The 19,085-nt window shown below is 36.9% G+C and overlaps 1 protein-coding gene across 2 annotated transcripts in view; it reads right to left on the bottom strand.

Moving 5' to 3' along the window:
• Positions 1-1,479: 1,479 nt before the first annotated feature.
• IFT74 (intraflagellar transport 74) overlaps positions 1,480-19,085 on the bottom strand; it is a 76,274-nt gene continuing 58,668 nt past the window's right edge. Inside the window, exons 17-21 of one of the 2 annotated variants that reach the window (XM_045580283.1) lie at positions 10,779-10,877; positions 7,446-7,609; positions 6,575-6,700; positions 4,132-4,192; positions 1,480-1,768 (exon numbers count right to left, since the gene is read on the bottom strand). In XM_045580283.1, the coding sequence (XP_045436239.1) occupies positions 1,650-1,768; positions 4,132-4,192; positions 6,575-6,700; positions 7,446-7,609; positions 10,779-10,877 (569 nt within the window). In that variant the 3' untranslated portion in view covers positions 1,480-1,649. The remainder of the gene's footprint in view (positions 1,769-4,131; positions 4,193-6,574; positions 6,701-7,445; positions 7,610-10,778; positions 10,878-19,085) is intronic. The other variant, XM_036434212.2, reaches the window with a different exon arrangement.

Here is a 19,085-nt window from a genome sequence, read left to right as displayed (position 1 = left end):
TTTGATGTCTGCAAGACGTATCTAGAACATTTACTGCTGTGGAAAATGAAGACTGCTCAGATGGAATGGGGAGAGTGGGCCTGTGGTTTTCTTGGTGGTTAATTGCCGTTACACTGTCCTTCATCTTTTCTTTAGACATCATTAAACTTCATATTTTTTCCCAACATATACATGTAAGGAAATATATTTAAAGTGCAGAGGTTAAATGTATTAAATTTAAATCTTTAGGAATAACTGATTTATAAAGAATATGTGTTATACATATTCCTGTGCTTTTATATGCCTTAAAACACATCAAATATACTGTATTTAAGCACTGCGCAAAGCTAAACACCTCTTTTTAATTTTATCATCTTTTTTTAGAAGCAAAAATTGACAAGGTTGATATAAGTGCTGAATCAGAATCACACTCCATGCATCCCTCTAGAGTTGACATATGAAAAGATTTCATTTACTACCATAGAGCAGCTATTTTTAACTGGGGTGCTGCAAGAATTCTTAAAATTTATTTGCAATACCTGACTATTTAGTCAGGGGCACTGACTTCTTTTCCCTTAGACTGTGAAAATAAAAAAATAGCAACAGCCAACACAACACTAGCCATCAGGTGTGCATGCTCTGTCTTTAACCATAAATGTATAGGTTATATAAGAGTTGTATCTTATTGATCAGGTTGCATATGTTTGTACCTTATTGGTTAACTCCTGCATGTGCTGGGGTGAGTGGGGGTGGGAGGAGAAGGGGAGTAGAGAAGGCCAGGGGAGGTCATTGGGGGTGGGAGGGGAAGAAGACATACGTACTACTATTTGTAATACTTTAAACAATAAAATAAATTCATAAAAGTAATTAATTAATTAATTAATTAAACTTAACAACAAAAAAGAAATCCTTATATACAAGTATAGGCACCTGATTTTTTAAAAAGTCGGTTTGGAGCAAAAAGGTTAGGTAATTACCATTATTATTTTTCTGAAAGTCAATCAAATTATACCTATTTTTTGTCACATAAGCAAAATAATATGTTTTTTTTGGGTGTTGTGTGTGTGTGTGCACATGCGCATGCATGCCACAGAATTTTAGTAGTTTGTGTGCCATGAGATGAAAAAGATGGTTGAAAATTTCTGCCATAGATGAATTATACCATCTAAATGACTCTCAATAACCACTTTTAGTTTATCTCATCACCCACACAAAACAAAAATATCATAAAAGGAGATACTTTAAAATAAATTTTATTGATTTGAGAGAGAGGGGAGAAGAGACATCGATTTTCCATGGATTCAATAGTTGTTTCTTACAAGTGCCCAGACTGGAGATCGAATCCACAACTTTGATGTATGGGGACAATGCTGGAACCAAGCTACTACTGGCTAGGGCAGAGATGATAGTATTTAAATGCAAACTGTTTATGAACCAAATAATATTAATATTTTCCTTATTGATAAATAAGATGGGACAGGAAAAGCACAATTAATTACTGAATTATCCTACTATTTAAAACATCACTCTTCAAAGAGGCCATAAAAAGTATAGCATTCAAACATCTTAGGTAAGATTCTTCAAGGGTAAGCTTTTTTATTTTTCAGTCAGCTTGTTTAAAGTTTCATAGCAACAGGATACTTCTGTAGAGACGTGCAGTTGGTTCAGACTCAGTTTCTGCTCATGCTACGCAGAGCATCCATGATGGTTTTATTGTACTCTGCAATCTGCTTGTTCACATTCTTCATAACTGTCTGGTAATCACTCTCTTGACTCTTGGTTGCTATGACTAATTACATGAGTTAAGGGCGAACACTACCAATAAAAATCTATATCTATATATAAGATTTGTTATGGTGGAACCACTGGAACAGGCTGACCAGTCACTATGATGTGCACTGACTATGAGGGGGCAGACGCTCAATGCAGGAGCTGCCCCCTGGTGGTCAGTGCGCTCCCACAGGGGAGCGCTGCTCAGCCAGAAGCCAGGCTCACAGCTAGCAAGTGCAGCTGTGGCGGCAGGAGCCTCTCAGACTTCGCACAGCACTACAGAGTGGCAGCAGCAGGTGTAGTGGGCCAGGATTGGCGCCTGGCCCCGGTTCTGGATCCTCCCTGGTCTTCCGCCTCTTGGAGCACTGCTACATCCCTTTCACCATCCGGGGGCCTAAACCGCAGTCAGACATCTCCCAAGGGGGTCCCAGATTGCAAGAGGGAGCAGACCGGGCTGAGGGACAACGCCCCTTCCTACCCTCCCCTGCCCCCACCAGTGCACAGATTTCTTGTACCGAGTCTCTAGTCCTATATAATAAAGAGGTAATATACAAATTGACCATCACACCCTCATACAAGATGGCCACCGTCATGTCATCACAAGATGGCCACCACAAGATGGCAGGGAGGGGAGGGCAGTTGTGGGCAATCAGGCCTGCAGGGGAGGGCAGTTAGGGATGACCAGGCTGCAGGAGAGGGCAGTTAGACATCCATCAGGCTGGCAGGGGAGTGGTTAGGGGGTGATCAGGCTGGCAGGCAGAAGTGGTGAGGGACAATCAGAAGGCAGACAGGCGAGCAGTTGGGAGCCAGCAGTCCCGGAATGTGAGGGGTTTCAGATTGGAAAGGGTGCAGGCTGGGCTGAGGGACACTCCCCTCTCCCCCCCCCAGTGCACAATTTTCATGCACTGGGCCTCTAGTAGTAATATAATTGTGGGTCAGAAAGGAACCAAATATTAGTATTTTCCTTATTGATAAATAAGATGGGACAGGAAAAGCACAATTAAGCTATTTAAAAAAAAAACACCAAACATATTATTTAAACAAATTAAGCATCAATTGAAACATAAAAGGCCAAGCAGAACTGGTTTCAAAAAAGTTCTCTTAAAATAGAAAGCTTTTTTATAGTTAATGTTATGCATCTCAATCAAATTCTGGTCTTAGAACTATCAAATGTTCAAAATAACCATGTTTTCTAGAGCAGTGTTTTTCAACCTTTTTTGGGCAAAGGCACACTTGTTTCATGAAAAAAATCACGAGGCACACCACCATTAGAAAATGTTAAAAAAATTTAACTCTGTGCCTATATTGACTATATATAAAGTAATTCTCTTGAATAGGAATCAAATAAACACAAATAAAGTATTTTATAATTACTTTATTATGAAGTATTAAGTAAACAAAATAGTGAAAAATTATAAAATTCTTGTCTTGTCTGCACCTATGGCACACCAGGCAACATCTCGTGTGCCGCGGAACAGCGGTTGAAAAACGCTGTTCTAGAGTACCACAAAGAATTCCAGACCAGTCTCCAGACTTCACTTGATGCTGCACAGAACTAGAGTGCTGTACATCAGCATATTGTGAATGGGAGTCTTTTGCTTTAAAACTAAGTTGCATGGCCACCGGGAATAGAGCCCCTGATGCATCTCATCTGGAAGTAAGCTGTGGTCCATGCTGCCCTGGAATCAGGATTTAATCCTCCAAGCAGAGATGTCCTTGAAAGGAGACAGGGCATAGAAAACTACTTTGGGGAAATGTTTCTTACAACTCTACAATGCATGTCCTCAGCAGCTGCTTCCTCTTATAGGCATTCAAAAAGATAAGCAAGAAGCAGGGACATAGGTACCATTTTGGTAGAAATAAGATGAAGTTGAAACAAATGAGATTGAAGGTCAAAACTCTCATACGACTACTTAGTTTATCTCCTTTGCTGCACAGATATACAGGTACAGCAGTATAAACAATGATAAACATCCCACCCGACACACACATATGGGTATATATAATTCTCCCATCAACTCTCTAAAAGGAACTATTAACTACATTTGAGATGATAAAATTGAGGGTTAAACAAAGTAAATTGTCCAAAGTCCACAGCATTTAAAATTAGCCTATCTACTGACTCAACATCCTGTACACTTAAGTCACTATGCCACACTGATTTTAAGTTACTTTGCTACATACACACACACCCCCTAACTATTGTAGAATGGAAACTAAGTTTTATTCTTCTATTCCCACATAGTTTAGCTCAGTGTTTTGTACACATTAGGTACCTGAAAAAAAAATGTGTGTTGTATTATTTCATTTCAGTCTGTAAATAAATTTCTAGGAAAAAAAAAATCACTAGATCAAGTTCATTTGCAGCCTTTTAAAGGATACATTCTTTCATCACAAAATTATTTTGTTCATGGTGTTGCCACTTCCTTTCCAAATTTGTAAGCTAAAAACACAAAAGAAAAATGTTAACCAGAATTCCTATTCACAAAAATTATTATACACACTTTTAAGAGGATAAGGAAAAAACACACCAATAACACAACTTTAAATCTTATCAGCTCTTTGCATGAGATAAAGCTATAGACAAAAAAGAAATTTAGAGAATATTAAATAATAGTAAATATATTAATAAATACAACGTTGCCTTCAACAATAGGGTTAGTCTATGTTTATTTTAGCAGGGATATATTTAAAATACTTATTATACCAATGAACATGTCAACCGAAAGACAATTTAGTATTTATACCTTTCCTAAAAGAACTTAAAAAAGAATGAGACATGATGGGAATGTCTCCTTAAAATCTGGAAGTCTAACGCCATCAATGTAACGTATATTCTAACACTGCCTAAGGTTCAGCTATATAGGAAAGGCTTCCTTATTTCCAGGGCTCACTTCCTGTCTAGTTCTACAAGCCGTGATAAGAGCAGAGCTGCAGTGTGAAGATTATAAGAGGGCTGGTGAAACCCTGGCACTGTTACAACAATTTCTGCATCAACAGGAAGCTAATGTGGATATTATATTGACGGTTGCTTCCTCAGAAGACAATTTTACTGTTATAGAATTAAATTGTTTTTCTGATTTAATTAACCTTGTAACTCTGGGTTACAGTCTTTCTTTTTTAAGATACACATAGTTTATGTTTTTTTTCTAAGCAAAGTGCCTTCTGAAAAATAAAACACAAAATATTCTGCCCAGACATTTCCAAGAAGTAATAATCATTTTTAAAAGTCTGATAATTAAAGCAGCTTTAGTAACATTTCTTTGTACTCTCATGATAAAAGTTGTTTTCGGGCCATAAGTTCAGACTTAATGTAGTATCCATCCTATTGTTTCCTCCAAAAAGATAAATCTAGATATTAAGATGAGTCATAACTAATAAATTATGTGAACCTTATGTGCTGTGAGTTAACACTACTAAATCAGACCTCGCTCCTCAGACAGGACCTTGAAGTGAAGGTGGACTTAAGGAAGCAGTCAGCACTTTCTGACAATAAATCTAATAACCTTTTGCAAAGTCAAGTACTAAACTTTTCCCTCTTTGTTTTACACAAAGTAGTGGCCTTCTTATAAAGCAGCAGACCTCGTAAGTGCTACATGAATAATGCTATAAAGCAACACTGTGCCAGATGGTCAATTTCCCCCCATATTATACATCTATATTTGAGATTTGCCTTTAAATCTCCAAGTCTATCATGAAGCACAATTCTGTTTTTTTCCACAACTTATTTAAAACATCTAGTATAAGTTCCTTATACAATATATTCTAGATATTAATCCCTTATCAGATATATGATCTGCAAATATTTTATCCCACTCCACAAGTTTCATTTTTTATTTTGTTGATTGCAAAAGGAACAGAAGCTTTCTAGTTTGATGTAGGTCACTTATTTCTGCTTTGTGGCTTGTGCTTTTGGTGTCATATCAAAAAATCCTTGTCAAGACTAATGTCACTTATGCTTTCTTCTAGAGGTGATCAGGCCAGCAGGGAAATGTGGTTATGAGTGATCAGGCCAGCAGGCAGAGGGCTTAGGGGCAATCAGGCTAGCAGGCAGAGTGGTTAGGGGCAATCAGGTATGCAGAAAGGTAAGTGGTTAGGAACCAGCAGTCCTGGATTATGAGAGGGATGTCCCAGGGGTCCTGGATTGGAGAGGGTGCAGGCTGGGCTGAGGGACCCTCCCCTGTGAACAAATTTCGTGTACCGGGCCTCTAGTATACATATAGATTAAAAGGACCCACATAAAAATGACAAGAATTACCTCTTCTGGATGGTGGAATATTAGTCATCAGCTTTTATTTTCTTTATTTATAGATTTTATGAGTTAGCAAAGTTTCTGCATTAAAAATGCTTTACTTTTTAAAAATTTTTAAATTATCCTGACCGGCTGGTGAGGCTGAGTGGTTGAGCATTGACCTATGAACGAGGAGGTCAAAGTTTAATTCTTGGTCAGGGCACATGGGCTTCGTCCCCAATAGGGGATGTGCAGGAGGCAGCTCATCGTTGATGTTTCTATCTTACTCTCCCTTTCCCTTCCTCTATGAAATAAAAATAAAAATAAAACTATTGTATTATCCTAACAGCTGTGCCCTGAACAGTGCCTAGCATAAAGAAGGCCTTCAATATAGCTTTATAGAAGACAGAAGAGCAGAAGTAAATTCACTCAGAGTGGAGATTATCTGGCTATCTACAAAGCTATAAAATTTGGAAGGTAAATAAAACAGGTGGGGGAAAAAGGAAAGGGTCATTTTGAGGTGAGAATATGAAGAGAACAGGACAGCTAGTCTACAATTAAAATTAATTGTAAATTTTGTTTTTTTCTTTTTACCTGAGAATGTGTCTCATTTTCTTGCAGGTGTGTTTTTAGCATCTCATATTCTGTGTTTAGCTTCTCCGCTATTTTCTTAAAGGCATTCCTGCGAGTTGATAATACTGCTCTCTCCTGATGTAATTTCTAGATAGATCCAGATAGAAGTAAATAACAGGCTTTAGCAATATCTAGTAAGTCAATATAAATTGAGTTTGACAAATACTTTCAATGATATTCTGACAAAATTCTACCAAGGCTATAATTACTCTAAAACTATTTGTAAAAACATCCTTTGAACTATAACAAGCTAAATAAATATTAACTATTTTAATAACTCTCTTAAGGCTTCCCTATCTATTTCTGCCCCACCAAATTTATGTTAATGTAAATGCAATAAAAAGCCACTGACAAGTCTTAAACAGGGAAATATCATAATCAAATCTGCATTTAACAAAGCTCATATTTGTTGAAATGCTCTATCCCTTGTTTTTCAATTTGTATCTTTGGTTTAAAACTTAAATCACACCAGCCAGGCTGGTTTGGCTCAGTGACTAAACATTGACCAATGAACTAGGAGGTCACAGTTCAATTCCTAGTCAGGGTACATGCCCGGGTTGCGGGCTTGATTCCCAGTAAGGGGAGTGCAGGAGGCATCTGATCAATGACTCTCTCTCATTATTGATGTTTTTATCTCTCCCTCTCCCTTCCTCTCTGAAATCAATTAAGAATATATATTTAAAAATAAAAAAACTTAAATCCCTCTAATCTCCTACTATATGTGTAAACATCTTTCTTTTTTCTTAATGCACATCAAATAACCAACTAAAAATAACATATATTAGGTTTGATAAAGAAAAAACAACTTGAATAATTTTATAATACTGTTTACCTTTTTCTTTTCTTCACCTGATGCTTTTAAAGCTGGCAAATCATTAAATGTCTCCAGATCAACCATCATTTGTTTAATTTTGCTTTTTAGAGAATGTTGCTCCTCAGTCATCTTACTTTCCAGAAGCTCCATTTTCTGTAGATCCAACTGTAGACGTTGACTGTCTGAAACATGGGAAAATTCAAGTTCATAATTAGTCAAAACTTTATTCCTTTCACAAAAGGAAATATAATGCAACCATTAAAAATCATGTTTTATAAGAGTATTTGCAAAAACAAACAAACATATTCACTGCAACCAGTGAGACAATACAAAGATAAATTAAGAAAAAATATACTCATCCCCTAGGTCAGTGTTTCCCAAACTTTTGACCAATGTGTACCCCTGCTATAATTTTCGTAACGCTGAGTACCCCTCGTACTAATGAGAACGTAGAATTAGGCGCAGCTAAGCACGGTGCAGTGCATATCCCCACCAAACTCCGGTGCAACACGTACCCCCACCGAACTCTTCCCGTACCTTTGGGGGTACACGTACCACACTTTGGGAAACACTGCCCTAGGTAATCAACGTAGCCTGATATAAAATGTGTATTAGCTAGACCTGTTTCCATGTTCATATGAACATACAAAAAGAGACATTTCTTTTTTTTAATATTATAACAGATGAGATAGAGAGTCATTACTTTAAATTGAAGGCCCGATGCACAGATTCATGCACCCGTGGGGTCCCTTGGCCTGGCCTGTGCCCTCTCGCAATCCGGGACCCCTCAGGGGATGTAAGAGATCCGGCTTTAGCCCGAACCCCCCAGGCCAGGCCGACAGACCTCACGGGGATCAGGCCAACTTATGTCTGAAAAAAGCTTTTCTCCATAAAACATATCACATCCCGGCCTTCTTGTGCTCAGGAACACTGGCCAACACTTACGCACTGTGCACTGGTGATGGGGCGGGGGAGGGAGGAGGGGAGCATTTTAAATAGCAAAATCACCACAAAAAGCACAAAATGTGGGGAAAAGTGGCACTAAGTCTACCACAAAAAGGACAGGTTTACAGCATGAGAACTACAGCAAGTTCTTGCCTTATTTTGCCTCCACTTGAAATGCTCATGTCAGGCAATTCAAAATTTTCACGTCTACACATGTGCACAAATGGCCATGAAAGTGCTGTAAGTGTTGACTTTGGAATTACAAATTAATTTTAGTGAGTAGGTAAATTCGTAAATATAGAATCCATGTATAATAAAAATTGACTGCACACATGTTCATGTGTGTGTATGTGTGTGTCTCATTCTTTGTTTCAAAAGCCTTGAGCATCTATCATATGCCAGATGCTGAGTTATAGAGGAAATCAAATAGAGACATTACTTGTGCTCAAGGAGCTACATTCTAGAAGTAAAGCCAGGAAATAAAACAAGCAAGTACATTAAATTGGATAACTACAGGAGTCCTTCCTTATCCGTGGGGAATATATTCCAAGACTTTCTGTGGGTATATACTGAAACCTCGCATAATACCGAAACCTATATATACTATTTTTTTTCTCACACATACATATATACCTATGATAAAGTTTAATTTATAAATGAATTTAGAATTTAAGTTATAAACAAACACTAATAATAAAATAGAATGCTTATAACAAAAAATAAGGTTTATTTGAACATGAGCATTGCTATACCAAGACAATTGATCTGATAATGAAATGGCTAATAAATGATTAGCAAGCAGATAGGATAATACAGGGTGAATATGTTGGACAAAGGGGTGATTGATGTCCCAGGCAGGATGAAGAATAGTGCAAGATTTCATCACATTACTCAGAAGGGTGTGAAATAAGAATCGTCTATTTCTGGAATTTTGCATTTAATATTTTGGACCACGGTTTACCCCAGGTAACCAGAACCATGGAAGGCAAAATTACAGATAAAGGGAGACTTCTGTAGAGAGTAATACAGGGTACCGCAAGGGCATAGTCAAAAGAGCCCTGTGGTTAGAGCACTAGCCCTCGATAGAAGGTCCAAGGGTTTGGTTCCTGGTCAAGGGCAGGTACCTGGGTTGCAGTTTCAACAAGCCCCTGCCTCAGTCAGGAGCAGATGTGGGAGTCCCAACCAACAATGTATCTCTCTCACCTAGATGTTTCTCTCTCTTTCTCTCCCCCTTCCCCTCCACCTTTTCACTCTTTCTAAAAAATATCCTTGGGAGAGGATTGACAAAAAAAAAAAGTAATAAAAAATTCTCCAAAACCATCCTTTTTAACTGAGGCCTTAAGGATTGGGAATCAGCCCAACAAAAGAGAAATTAAAAGTGTTCCATGGAAAACAATCAACACATGTGCAAAGTCCAGAGGGAAGAAAGCATGAAATCTTCGGGTAAATAATAAAGTTCCATGTAATCAGAACTCAGAGTTTGAAAAGGGTGATGGTAGGAGATAAAACTGAAAAATTAAACGGATTTCAGTTCCAGTTAAGTTAAGATAGGACACTAGGACTTTATTCTAATGGCTAGGAGGACAAATCATTAATGAGTTTTAAATCAGTGTGGCATAATTAAATTTTAGAAAATTAACCCTGCTTGCAAAGTGCGCAATTAATTAGAATAACATAACTATGTACAGAACAACTGGTTAAGTGTTGGCCCAGCAATCTAGGCAAGAAATTTTAGACTGGTGTAAGATTGGGAATTTTTTATTAAACAATATTTATTAAATGCTTTCTATTTGCCAGGCAAACTTCTAGGCCTGGAGGATATAGCAATGAACAAAGCATAGGACTACATATCTTAAATATACAGTTATAGCAAATGGAAATAAATGAGGAAATAAAGTAGGAGAGATCTCAAGGGAGTCAAGACATATTAGGTTTTTGGGATAATAAAATAATTGGATACAGTGGTTGAGCAAGGAATCAATGCAGAATTCAATTCAATTTGAGCAAATGGATGGTAGGGTAGGCAGAGAAAGGCACAAACTTTTGTTTGGGGAATGGAGTGAAATGATGGGTTGAAGTCAATTTAAAATACATTGCTTTTGGGATACCTCAGAAACATACAAAAAGTAACATGTCGATGTATAGGCCTACTGAAGTCTGAAGACACAGATTTTGAAATCATCAACATAGAGAGATGGAAATGGTTGAAATCATTAAGATAAAAGAATTCATGATGAACTTATACAAATAAATTGACATGAAGAATCCTATAAAAAAGAAAGAAATGACCAAAGAAGAGGAAAATCAGAAGCTTTAGGAGAAAGACACTTCATGAAGAAGTGGTTTGTAGTACATAATACTAGAGATTTAAAAAAGAAAAGGATGCAAAGTATGTGTTGGACTTACTGGCTGGGAAGACCTTGATGTATCTGTGGAGAAGAAATTTCTTAGAAAGAAACAGGTCCAAGAGTGAGAGGAAGGCTTTACGAATTCTGGCTGTGAAACCTGTGAAAGGGAGTGATGGTAGCTGGGCAGAGAACACTTGGGAAAGGCTTTTTCTGTTTTTGAAGAGGGATAAAATATAATAAAAAGACTGGAACAACAAATACCAAATTTCTAATAATAAACTCTTGAAAATGAGATTAGAAATATTTTTTATTTTATTTATGCTTTTCTGTATCTCCCAAATCCTCTGAGATACATTTATAATCAGAAAACAATATTTTTAAAAATATTCAATTCTAATAAAATTATATGATACCTACCTTCTATATGTCAAAAAACTTAACTTTTTGTTTCTGACTTTAAAAGTTGCTTTTTAAAGGGAGAGAAAGGTACAAGAGAGAACCAGTGTTATGGAGACCCTAAACTGTGCCTGGCTTTACCTGCTCTCTGATTTACTCTTCATAATAGACCTAGAAGGTAAATGTTATATGAGGAAACTGAAGCTTAGAAAGGTAGTTTGCATAAAGTCACACAACCAGTCAAGGCTTTGGTGCTCAATTATATTATCATCTTTATAAAAGGTTCATTTTTTTTTTTTAATCCTCAGAATATTTTATTCCATTGGTTTCTAGAGAGTGTGGAAGGGGGCAGGGAGGAGGAGAGAAAGAAATATAGAGGTGAGAGAGACACATCAATTGATTGCCTCCCACATGCACCCTGACTGGGGCTGGGGATCGAACCTGCAACCCAGGTACATGCCCTTGACCGGGAATTGAACCTGTGACATTTCGGTGCTTGGGCCGACACTCTAATCACTGAGTAATACCAGCCAAAGTGAAAGGTTTGTTTTTAAGATAGCAAATAATACTTTATGGTTAAAAAAAAAGATGCTTCTATGAGCAACACTGAGCTATGGGAAGAGAAAAACAAACACATGGTCAATTTTGCTACTTCATGCTTCTTTCCTCAAGGCATCATTCTTTGTTTGGCTTTCCTTATATTAAAGTAAAATCTGATTAGAACTAATTAAAAAATGGAAACCAATATGGAAATGAAATTCCTATCCTGAATATTAGGATGAAGAAATATGAATTCAAACATGCCTTGCAAATTTCCTTTTCTCTTGTGTGCTCAGTTACACATTAGTAATCCTATACACCCAATAGCTACTTACTGTATAGGGGTATACAGTAGTAATACATTTTCATCTTAGAACATTTTGCCTTCACTTTTTCTCTATTTTAAAGTAGGAATACATGTGCCCTCAGAAAAATAATGAGGATATTTTTACAGTATCAAAGTCAAATGTAAACATCTTCCTTTTATTATGTATAGATTTCAGGATAAAAGACTTTTATATTAAAATAACTTTTTTAGAGTAAAATTCAAAATTAAAATTAATGTTTAATGATAAAGTTTAATCTTGTAATGAAATGTATTGTTCCCATATATATGACTCTAGTTCCTTTCATTGTTTTTTTTGTTGGTTTGTTTTTGCATTTCAGCAGTTTGACATGATGTGCTTAGGTGAAGGATTTTTATATTTATCCTGTTTGAGATTCAATAGCTTCTTAGAGCCATAAAATTAAATTTTTCATCAAATTTGGGAAATTTTTAGACACTATTTATTCAACTACCTTTTCTCTCCCATTCTCTATCTCTCCTTTCTTTCTGTTTGGGACACCAATTACATTTATGTTAGATTGTTTGAAATTGTGCCACAGATCATTTAGGCTCTATTCATTTTTATTTCTTCTTCAGACTGGATAATTTCCATTGATTTGTCTTCAAGTTCACCAACTTTTTTTCTGCTGTCTTCAATTAAGGTCAATCAATGATTTTTATTCACTTACTTATATTTTCAATTCTAGAATTTTCACTTGGTTCTTTTTTTTTCTAATTTCATTTCTCTGTGGGATTCTCTGTTCACTTATTATTATTTTATTTTCCTTTAATTCTTTAAATATATTTATAAAAAGTCCTTTTCATTTCAACATTTAGATTATCTCAGGTTCAATGTATAGTGACTGCTTTTCCCTTAACTGACATTTTTCTATTTCTTCACCTGTGTAGTAAGTTTTTATAATACAATATAATGGACATTTTAAATGACATGTTGTAAAAACTCTACTGCTCCTTTCAAGAATGACTTGTATCATAAATGAGCAATAAACTTCACTGAACTAAAACTTTCAACTTTTCTCCTTTGGAACGGGCAGTATCTGAAATCTCCCTATCAGGTATGCCAACTTCTAGCTGCTGCTTTTTCCTAAGTCTCCTAAAGTCTGCCAAATGCACACCTAGCTCAGCAGTCAGATCAGAATTTGGGTAGGGTTTACACAAGCATAACCCTTGAGATATTATGTGTTTGGTTCCAGACCACGGCAATAAAGCAAATATCACAATAAAGTGAGTTACACAACATTTTTGGTTTCCCAGGACATATAAAACTTATGTTTAGTCTATTAAGTGCGCAGTAGTATTATATATAAAAAACAACAACAAAAAAAAACCAATATTCATACCTTAACTAAAAATATTTTATTACTAAAAAAAGCTAACCATCATGTGTCTTCAGTGAGTCGTAATCATTGTGTTGGTCGAGGATCCTGCCTAGATGTTGATAAAAACACAGTATCTGTGAAGTGCAGTAAAACAAAGCACAATAAAGCAAGGTATGCCTGGCACTCAATCTCCTTATATGTCTCCCTGATATGTAGGCACACAATGATTAAGTTAGTCGGTTTCTTCATATAAGATTTACCAAGATTTACTTGCAATTAGTTTTATTATCTATACAGATTCTCTAACTAAAAAAAATCAAATGCAAACCTTTCCCTTCTATCTAATAAACCAAAAAGATTATTTGATTAAAAATATACCAAGAAGGTGACATTATAATACAAATCTCAGGTTCCAAAATTGGGTGACTCTAATCACAAGTATAAGAATTATCACATAGAGTTTAAAATATCAAATGGTAAAAAAAAAAAAAAAAAAAAAAAACTTCAAAAGACATTGCTTTAAAAAAGAAAGCTTTTAGCAACTAAATTTATTTTAATTTTAATTTGGTTTAACTAAGCTTAAACATTTTTGTTGCTTTAAGAGTCTTACTAGTAAGACTCAACCATATTGGCACATGTTACTAAAAAACGTATATATGTATATGGATTTAAATGTTGTTGACAAGGTTTTGTTTAGTTAGTTTCATATCTCTAAGGTCAAAAAGAGTTCAGATGAGAATTAAAGTGCTAAAAAAAAGTCACTTAGGCTTATGGTTTCAATATTCTGAATAGGAAATGTACTTAGCTGGTATATTTTGACTGTTAGGTGAAAACAGTTATGTTAATCTAACTACAAGTTTAATTTGAAGACATATGAAGGAAATATTTAGGAGGTACACAAACTGCTTTTCCTAGCAAAAGGGAGAAAATGGTGGTTGGTATAGAGTAAAGTTTATCTTCCTGTAACAGCAAATCCCCATGAAAAGCTAAAGGCTTCTCCAAGGGAAGAGACAGGAAGAGGATGCAGACCAGTTCCTTCTGATATGCTGTGAAGTTACAAAGTTTACCAAGCAGTGTGTACACAGTGGCAAAATCTCAGAAGGAACCACTTTGACCTGGGGAAATGTTTCTCAAATATTCTGCCATCAGTGCATTTGTTTATTCCCTGGAGTTTCCTTTCCAAAAATATAAATAAAAATGATTGCTGACAGATACCTTGCCTCTTTACTCATGCAATACACTAGTGTTTCTCAAACTTAAAAAAAAAAAAATTATTGAATTTATTACAGTGACATTGGTTAATAATTTGTTCCAAATGTATAATTCTACAATACATCATCTGTATACTGTATTGTGTGTTCAAGTCAAGTCTCCTTCCATCACCATATAATCCCCCTTTAGTCTCTTCTACATCCTCTCAACCCCCTTCCTGCTGGTAATCTGTAATCACCATACTGTTGTGTTTATGAGGTAGGTTGTTTTTCTTTTACATAATACTTTCACCTTTTACATCCAGTACCCAACCACCCACCCCTCTGACAGCTGTCTGTTCTCTGTATCTATCAGTATGGTTTCTATTTTGTTTATTTTGTTCATTAGATTCCACATATGAGTGAAACCATATGGTATTTGTCTTTCTCGGACTGGCTTATTTCAGTTAGCATAATATTCTCCAGGTCCATCACACTGAAACAAAATATAAGATTTTATTCTTTTTTTCCCCCCCCTTAGGATTTATTTATTTATTTATTTATTAATATATTTTATTGATTTTTTTTGCCCCCCCTCCCTCCCTCCCACACATCCCCTCCCTCCCCAGAGTTTTGTGTCCATTGGTTGTACTTATATGCATGTATACAAGTCCTTCGGTTGATCTATTATCTCCCCCAGATCTTCCTCCCCTCCCCGCTGTAATTTGACAGTCTACTTGTTGATATACTGTCTCTATATCTATCTTTTGGTTCATCAGTTTATAATGCTCTTTATTATCCACAAATGAGTGAGGTCATGTGGTGTTTCTCTTTCATTGATTGGCTTATTTCACTCAGCATGATGTTCTCCAATTCCATCCAGGTTGCTGCAAATGATGAGAATTCCTTCTTTTTTATGGCAGCATAGTATTCCATTGTGTAGATGTACCATAGTTTTTGGAGAACATATTTGCAAATGATACCACTGATAAAGGTTTAATCTCCAACATCTACAAACAGCTTATACAACTAAATAAAAGGAAGATAAATAATCCAATTAAAAAAATGGGCAATGGACCTAAATAGAACGTTTTCAAAAGAAGAGAGAAGGAAGGCCAAAAGGCACATGAAAACATGCTCAAAATCACTAATTATCCGAGAGATGCAAATCAAAACAACAATGCGGTACCATCTCACACCTGTCAGAATAGCCAACATCAACAAATCAACAAACGACAAGTGTTGGCGAGGTTGCAGAGAAAAAGGAACCCTCGTGCACTGCTGGTGGGAATGCAGACTGGTGCAACCACTGTGGAGAACAGTGTGGAGTTTCCTCAAAAAACTGAAAATGGAACTCCCATTTGACCCAGTAATCCCACTTCTAGGAATATATCCCAAGAAACTAGAAACACCAATCAGAAAGGATATATGCACCCCTATGTTCATAGAAGCACAATCTACAATAGCCAGAATTTGGAAACAGCCTAGGTGCCCGTCAGCAGATGATTGGATCCAAAGATTTTATTCTTTTTTAAAGCCCAGTAGTATTCCATTGTGTAAATGTACCACAGCTTTTTTATCCACTCATCTACTGGTATGCACTTGGGCTGTGTCCAAATCTTGGCCACTGTAAATAACACTGCAATGAACATAGGAGTACGTATGTTCTTTCAAATTAATATTTCAGGTTTCTTTGGATATATTCCAAGAAGTAGACTTGCTGGGTCATGAGGCAATTTCAATCTCAATTTTTTGAGGAAACTACACACTGTTTTCTACAGTGGTTGCACCCATCTGTATTACCACCAACAATATACAAGGGCTCCCTCATGGGTCCTCTTATATAGACACATAGACAAACTGTGCAGGATCTGAGCTGTTAGACCATATAAACGTGATTTCAGTAGGCAGGCATACCTAAGTGAGATTGAGTCTGCGTGTGACAGAGAGAAACAAACTTAGAGAGGCAGAGCCTGAGAGATAGCCCCCAAGCTACTCATGATAGTCACCTGTGCAGGGTCTTATAAATCTCTTATTTTCTTGAGGAGATATCTTTAAAAAAAAAAATTAAGTAGACTGGGGCTCTGTTCTGTGAGGAGGAGAGAGAGAGTTGTCATCTCATTCAAAGTCAAGTCAAGTGGAGTCCACTTGGTCTGAGGCTGTGGAGTCACAGTCAGCAACATACTGCTTGTCTGTCTAGAAATGGAAACCCTTGAGCAGAAAACATAGGTCCTCTACTGGTTTCCAAACACACACACTCTTAATCCTTAACAATAAGAAAACAAACAACACAATATGAAATGGGCATAAGGGCATAAAGTATCTCCCCACAGAAGACACAGAGATGGTAGGGATACAAGAGAAAGTGGAGTAGGGGAAAGGCACCTCCTTCCAGGACCAAATGCAAAAGACAACTAAACTATAGAAAAAATCTACCTGAATAACCAAATGAAGACTAGCTGAACAGAAGTCTTATAACCAAGGATTACAGAAGAAGCCACATCCAGAGTAAGAGGAAGGGCGGAGACACAAAAAGGTGCTAGACCTGCACCTATATGTGACAGTAGAGAATCCACAGGGACCTCTCAGCTGCAAAAGTACTTTTTGAGAAGTGAGGGGTCTCATCCCCATGCTGGGCTCCCATGCCTGGAATACCAGAGCCGAGAACAGGTGCCCACATTACATCTGGCTGTGAAAATCAGTGGGAATTCTGTCCACAAGGAAGAGACAGGGGTCTGATAGAAAACCAAGTACCCTCTCAAAGGGTGAGCACACAAAATCTCAGTTGCAGGCTTTCATCCGAATTTCTGGCAGAGATGCAGTGGATCGGAGCAGAATAGAGTCATACAGAGAGGGCTGGAGGACAGCTGCCAAGGTGCCAGTGCTGAATCCATGTCCCACAGTTCCACAGATGACATCTTTCCCAGTTAAGCACTCCCCTCCATAAGGCATCAGCCTGAGGGAACACATTAAGCCCGCCCTCCCAGCTCCCTGTGGCCCTGACCTGCCAAACTAGTGCCCTATGGCAGAGTCAGCAGGCTGTGGCCAGCTTGGGCCCACAGTGCAGACTTTCTTGGAAGGATCTGAAGGAGATCCGGGCAGACTCAGGGGGTAGCAGAGGTAAGTAGTAGGTTAGATGAAGCAGAGGATCAAATCAACAATTTAGAAGATAATGTAGCAGAAAACATCCAATCAGAGCAGCAAAAAGAAAACATCTTTTTAAAATAAGGGTAGCCCTGGCCTGTTTTAGAGTTTGGCCTGGGGACAAAAGGATCTCAGGTTTGATTCCTGTCAAGGGCACTACCTCAATTGTAGGCTCAATCCCTGGCCCCAGTGAGGGCACATGTAGGTGGCAATCAATCAATGTTTCTTCCTTACAACAATATTTCTCTCTCTTTGTCTTTCCCCTTCCCTTCCACTCTCTAAAATTCAATGAAAAAAATATCTTCAGGTGAGGATTATCAACAACAAAAAAATAAAATAGCCCTAACTGGTTTGGCTTAGTGCATAGAACATCGGTTGGCCTGCGGACTGAAGGGTCGGTCCCAGGTTCGATTCCAGTTAAGGGCATGTACCTTTGTTGTGGGCACATTCCCAGTAGGGGGTGTGCAGGAGGCAGCTGGTCAATGTTTCTCTCTCATTGATGTTTCTAACTCTCTATTCCTCTCCCTTCTCTGTAAAAAAAAACACAAAACACAAAAAACAAAAAACAAAAAAAACCCACAACAATAAAATATATTAAAAAATAAATTAAATTAAAATGAGGGTAGTTTAAGGGACCTTTGGAGCAACATAAAGTGTAACAACATCTGCATCATAGGGGTACCAGAAGAAGAAGAGAGAGCAAGAGACAGGGAACTTATTTGAAGAGAACTTCCCTAACTGGGTGAAGGAAAAAGACATGCAAGCTCAGGAAGTGCAGGGAATCCCAAAAAAGATTAATACAAAAAGGTCCAAACCAAAACACACCATAATTAAAACGGAAAAGTTTAAAGACAGAGAAAGAATCTTAAAATCTACAAGAGAAAGGAAGTTAGTTACCTACAAGAGAGCTCCCATAAGACTGTCAGCTGATTTCTCAAAAGAAACATTTCAGGTCAGAAAGTGATGAAAAACACATTTTTCAAACTGATGAAAAGCAAGGACTTACAACCAAGACTAATTTACCCAGCAAGGGTATCTTTTGAATTGGAAGGAGAAATAAAGAGCCTACCAGGCAAGAAAAAGCTAAAGAAGTTTGCTACCACTAAACCAGAATTATAAGAAATGTTAAAGGGACTGCTTTAAGAAATAAAAAAAGAAAACAAACAAACATAGTGAAAAGAATAAAATGGTAATAAATATGTATCTATCGATAATTACTTTATATATAAATGGCTTAGATGTTCCAATCAAAGGATATAGAATAGCTGAATAGATAAGAAAGGAAGACCAATATATATGCTGTCTACAAGAGGTCCACCTCAGAATTAAAGATACACACAGACTAAAAGTAAAGGGATGAAAGAAATTTCATGCAAGTGAAATGAAAAAAAAAAAATGAAAAAAAAAAAGGTGGGGAGAAATACATATAT

This window comes from Pipistrellus kuhlii, unplaced genomic scaffold (assembly GCF_014108245.1).
Source record: "Pipistrellus kuhlii isolate mPipKuh1 unplaced genomic scaffold, mPipKuh1.p scaffold_m20_p_12, whole genome shotgun sequence".
NCBI classification, from domain to species: Eukaryota; Metazoa; Chordata; class Mammalia; order Chiroptera; family Vespertilionidae; genus Pipistrellus; species Pipistrellus kuhlii.
This window is presented reverse-complemented; position numbering and strand designations above follow the sequence as displayed.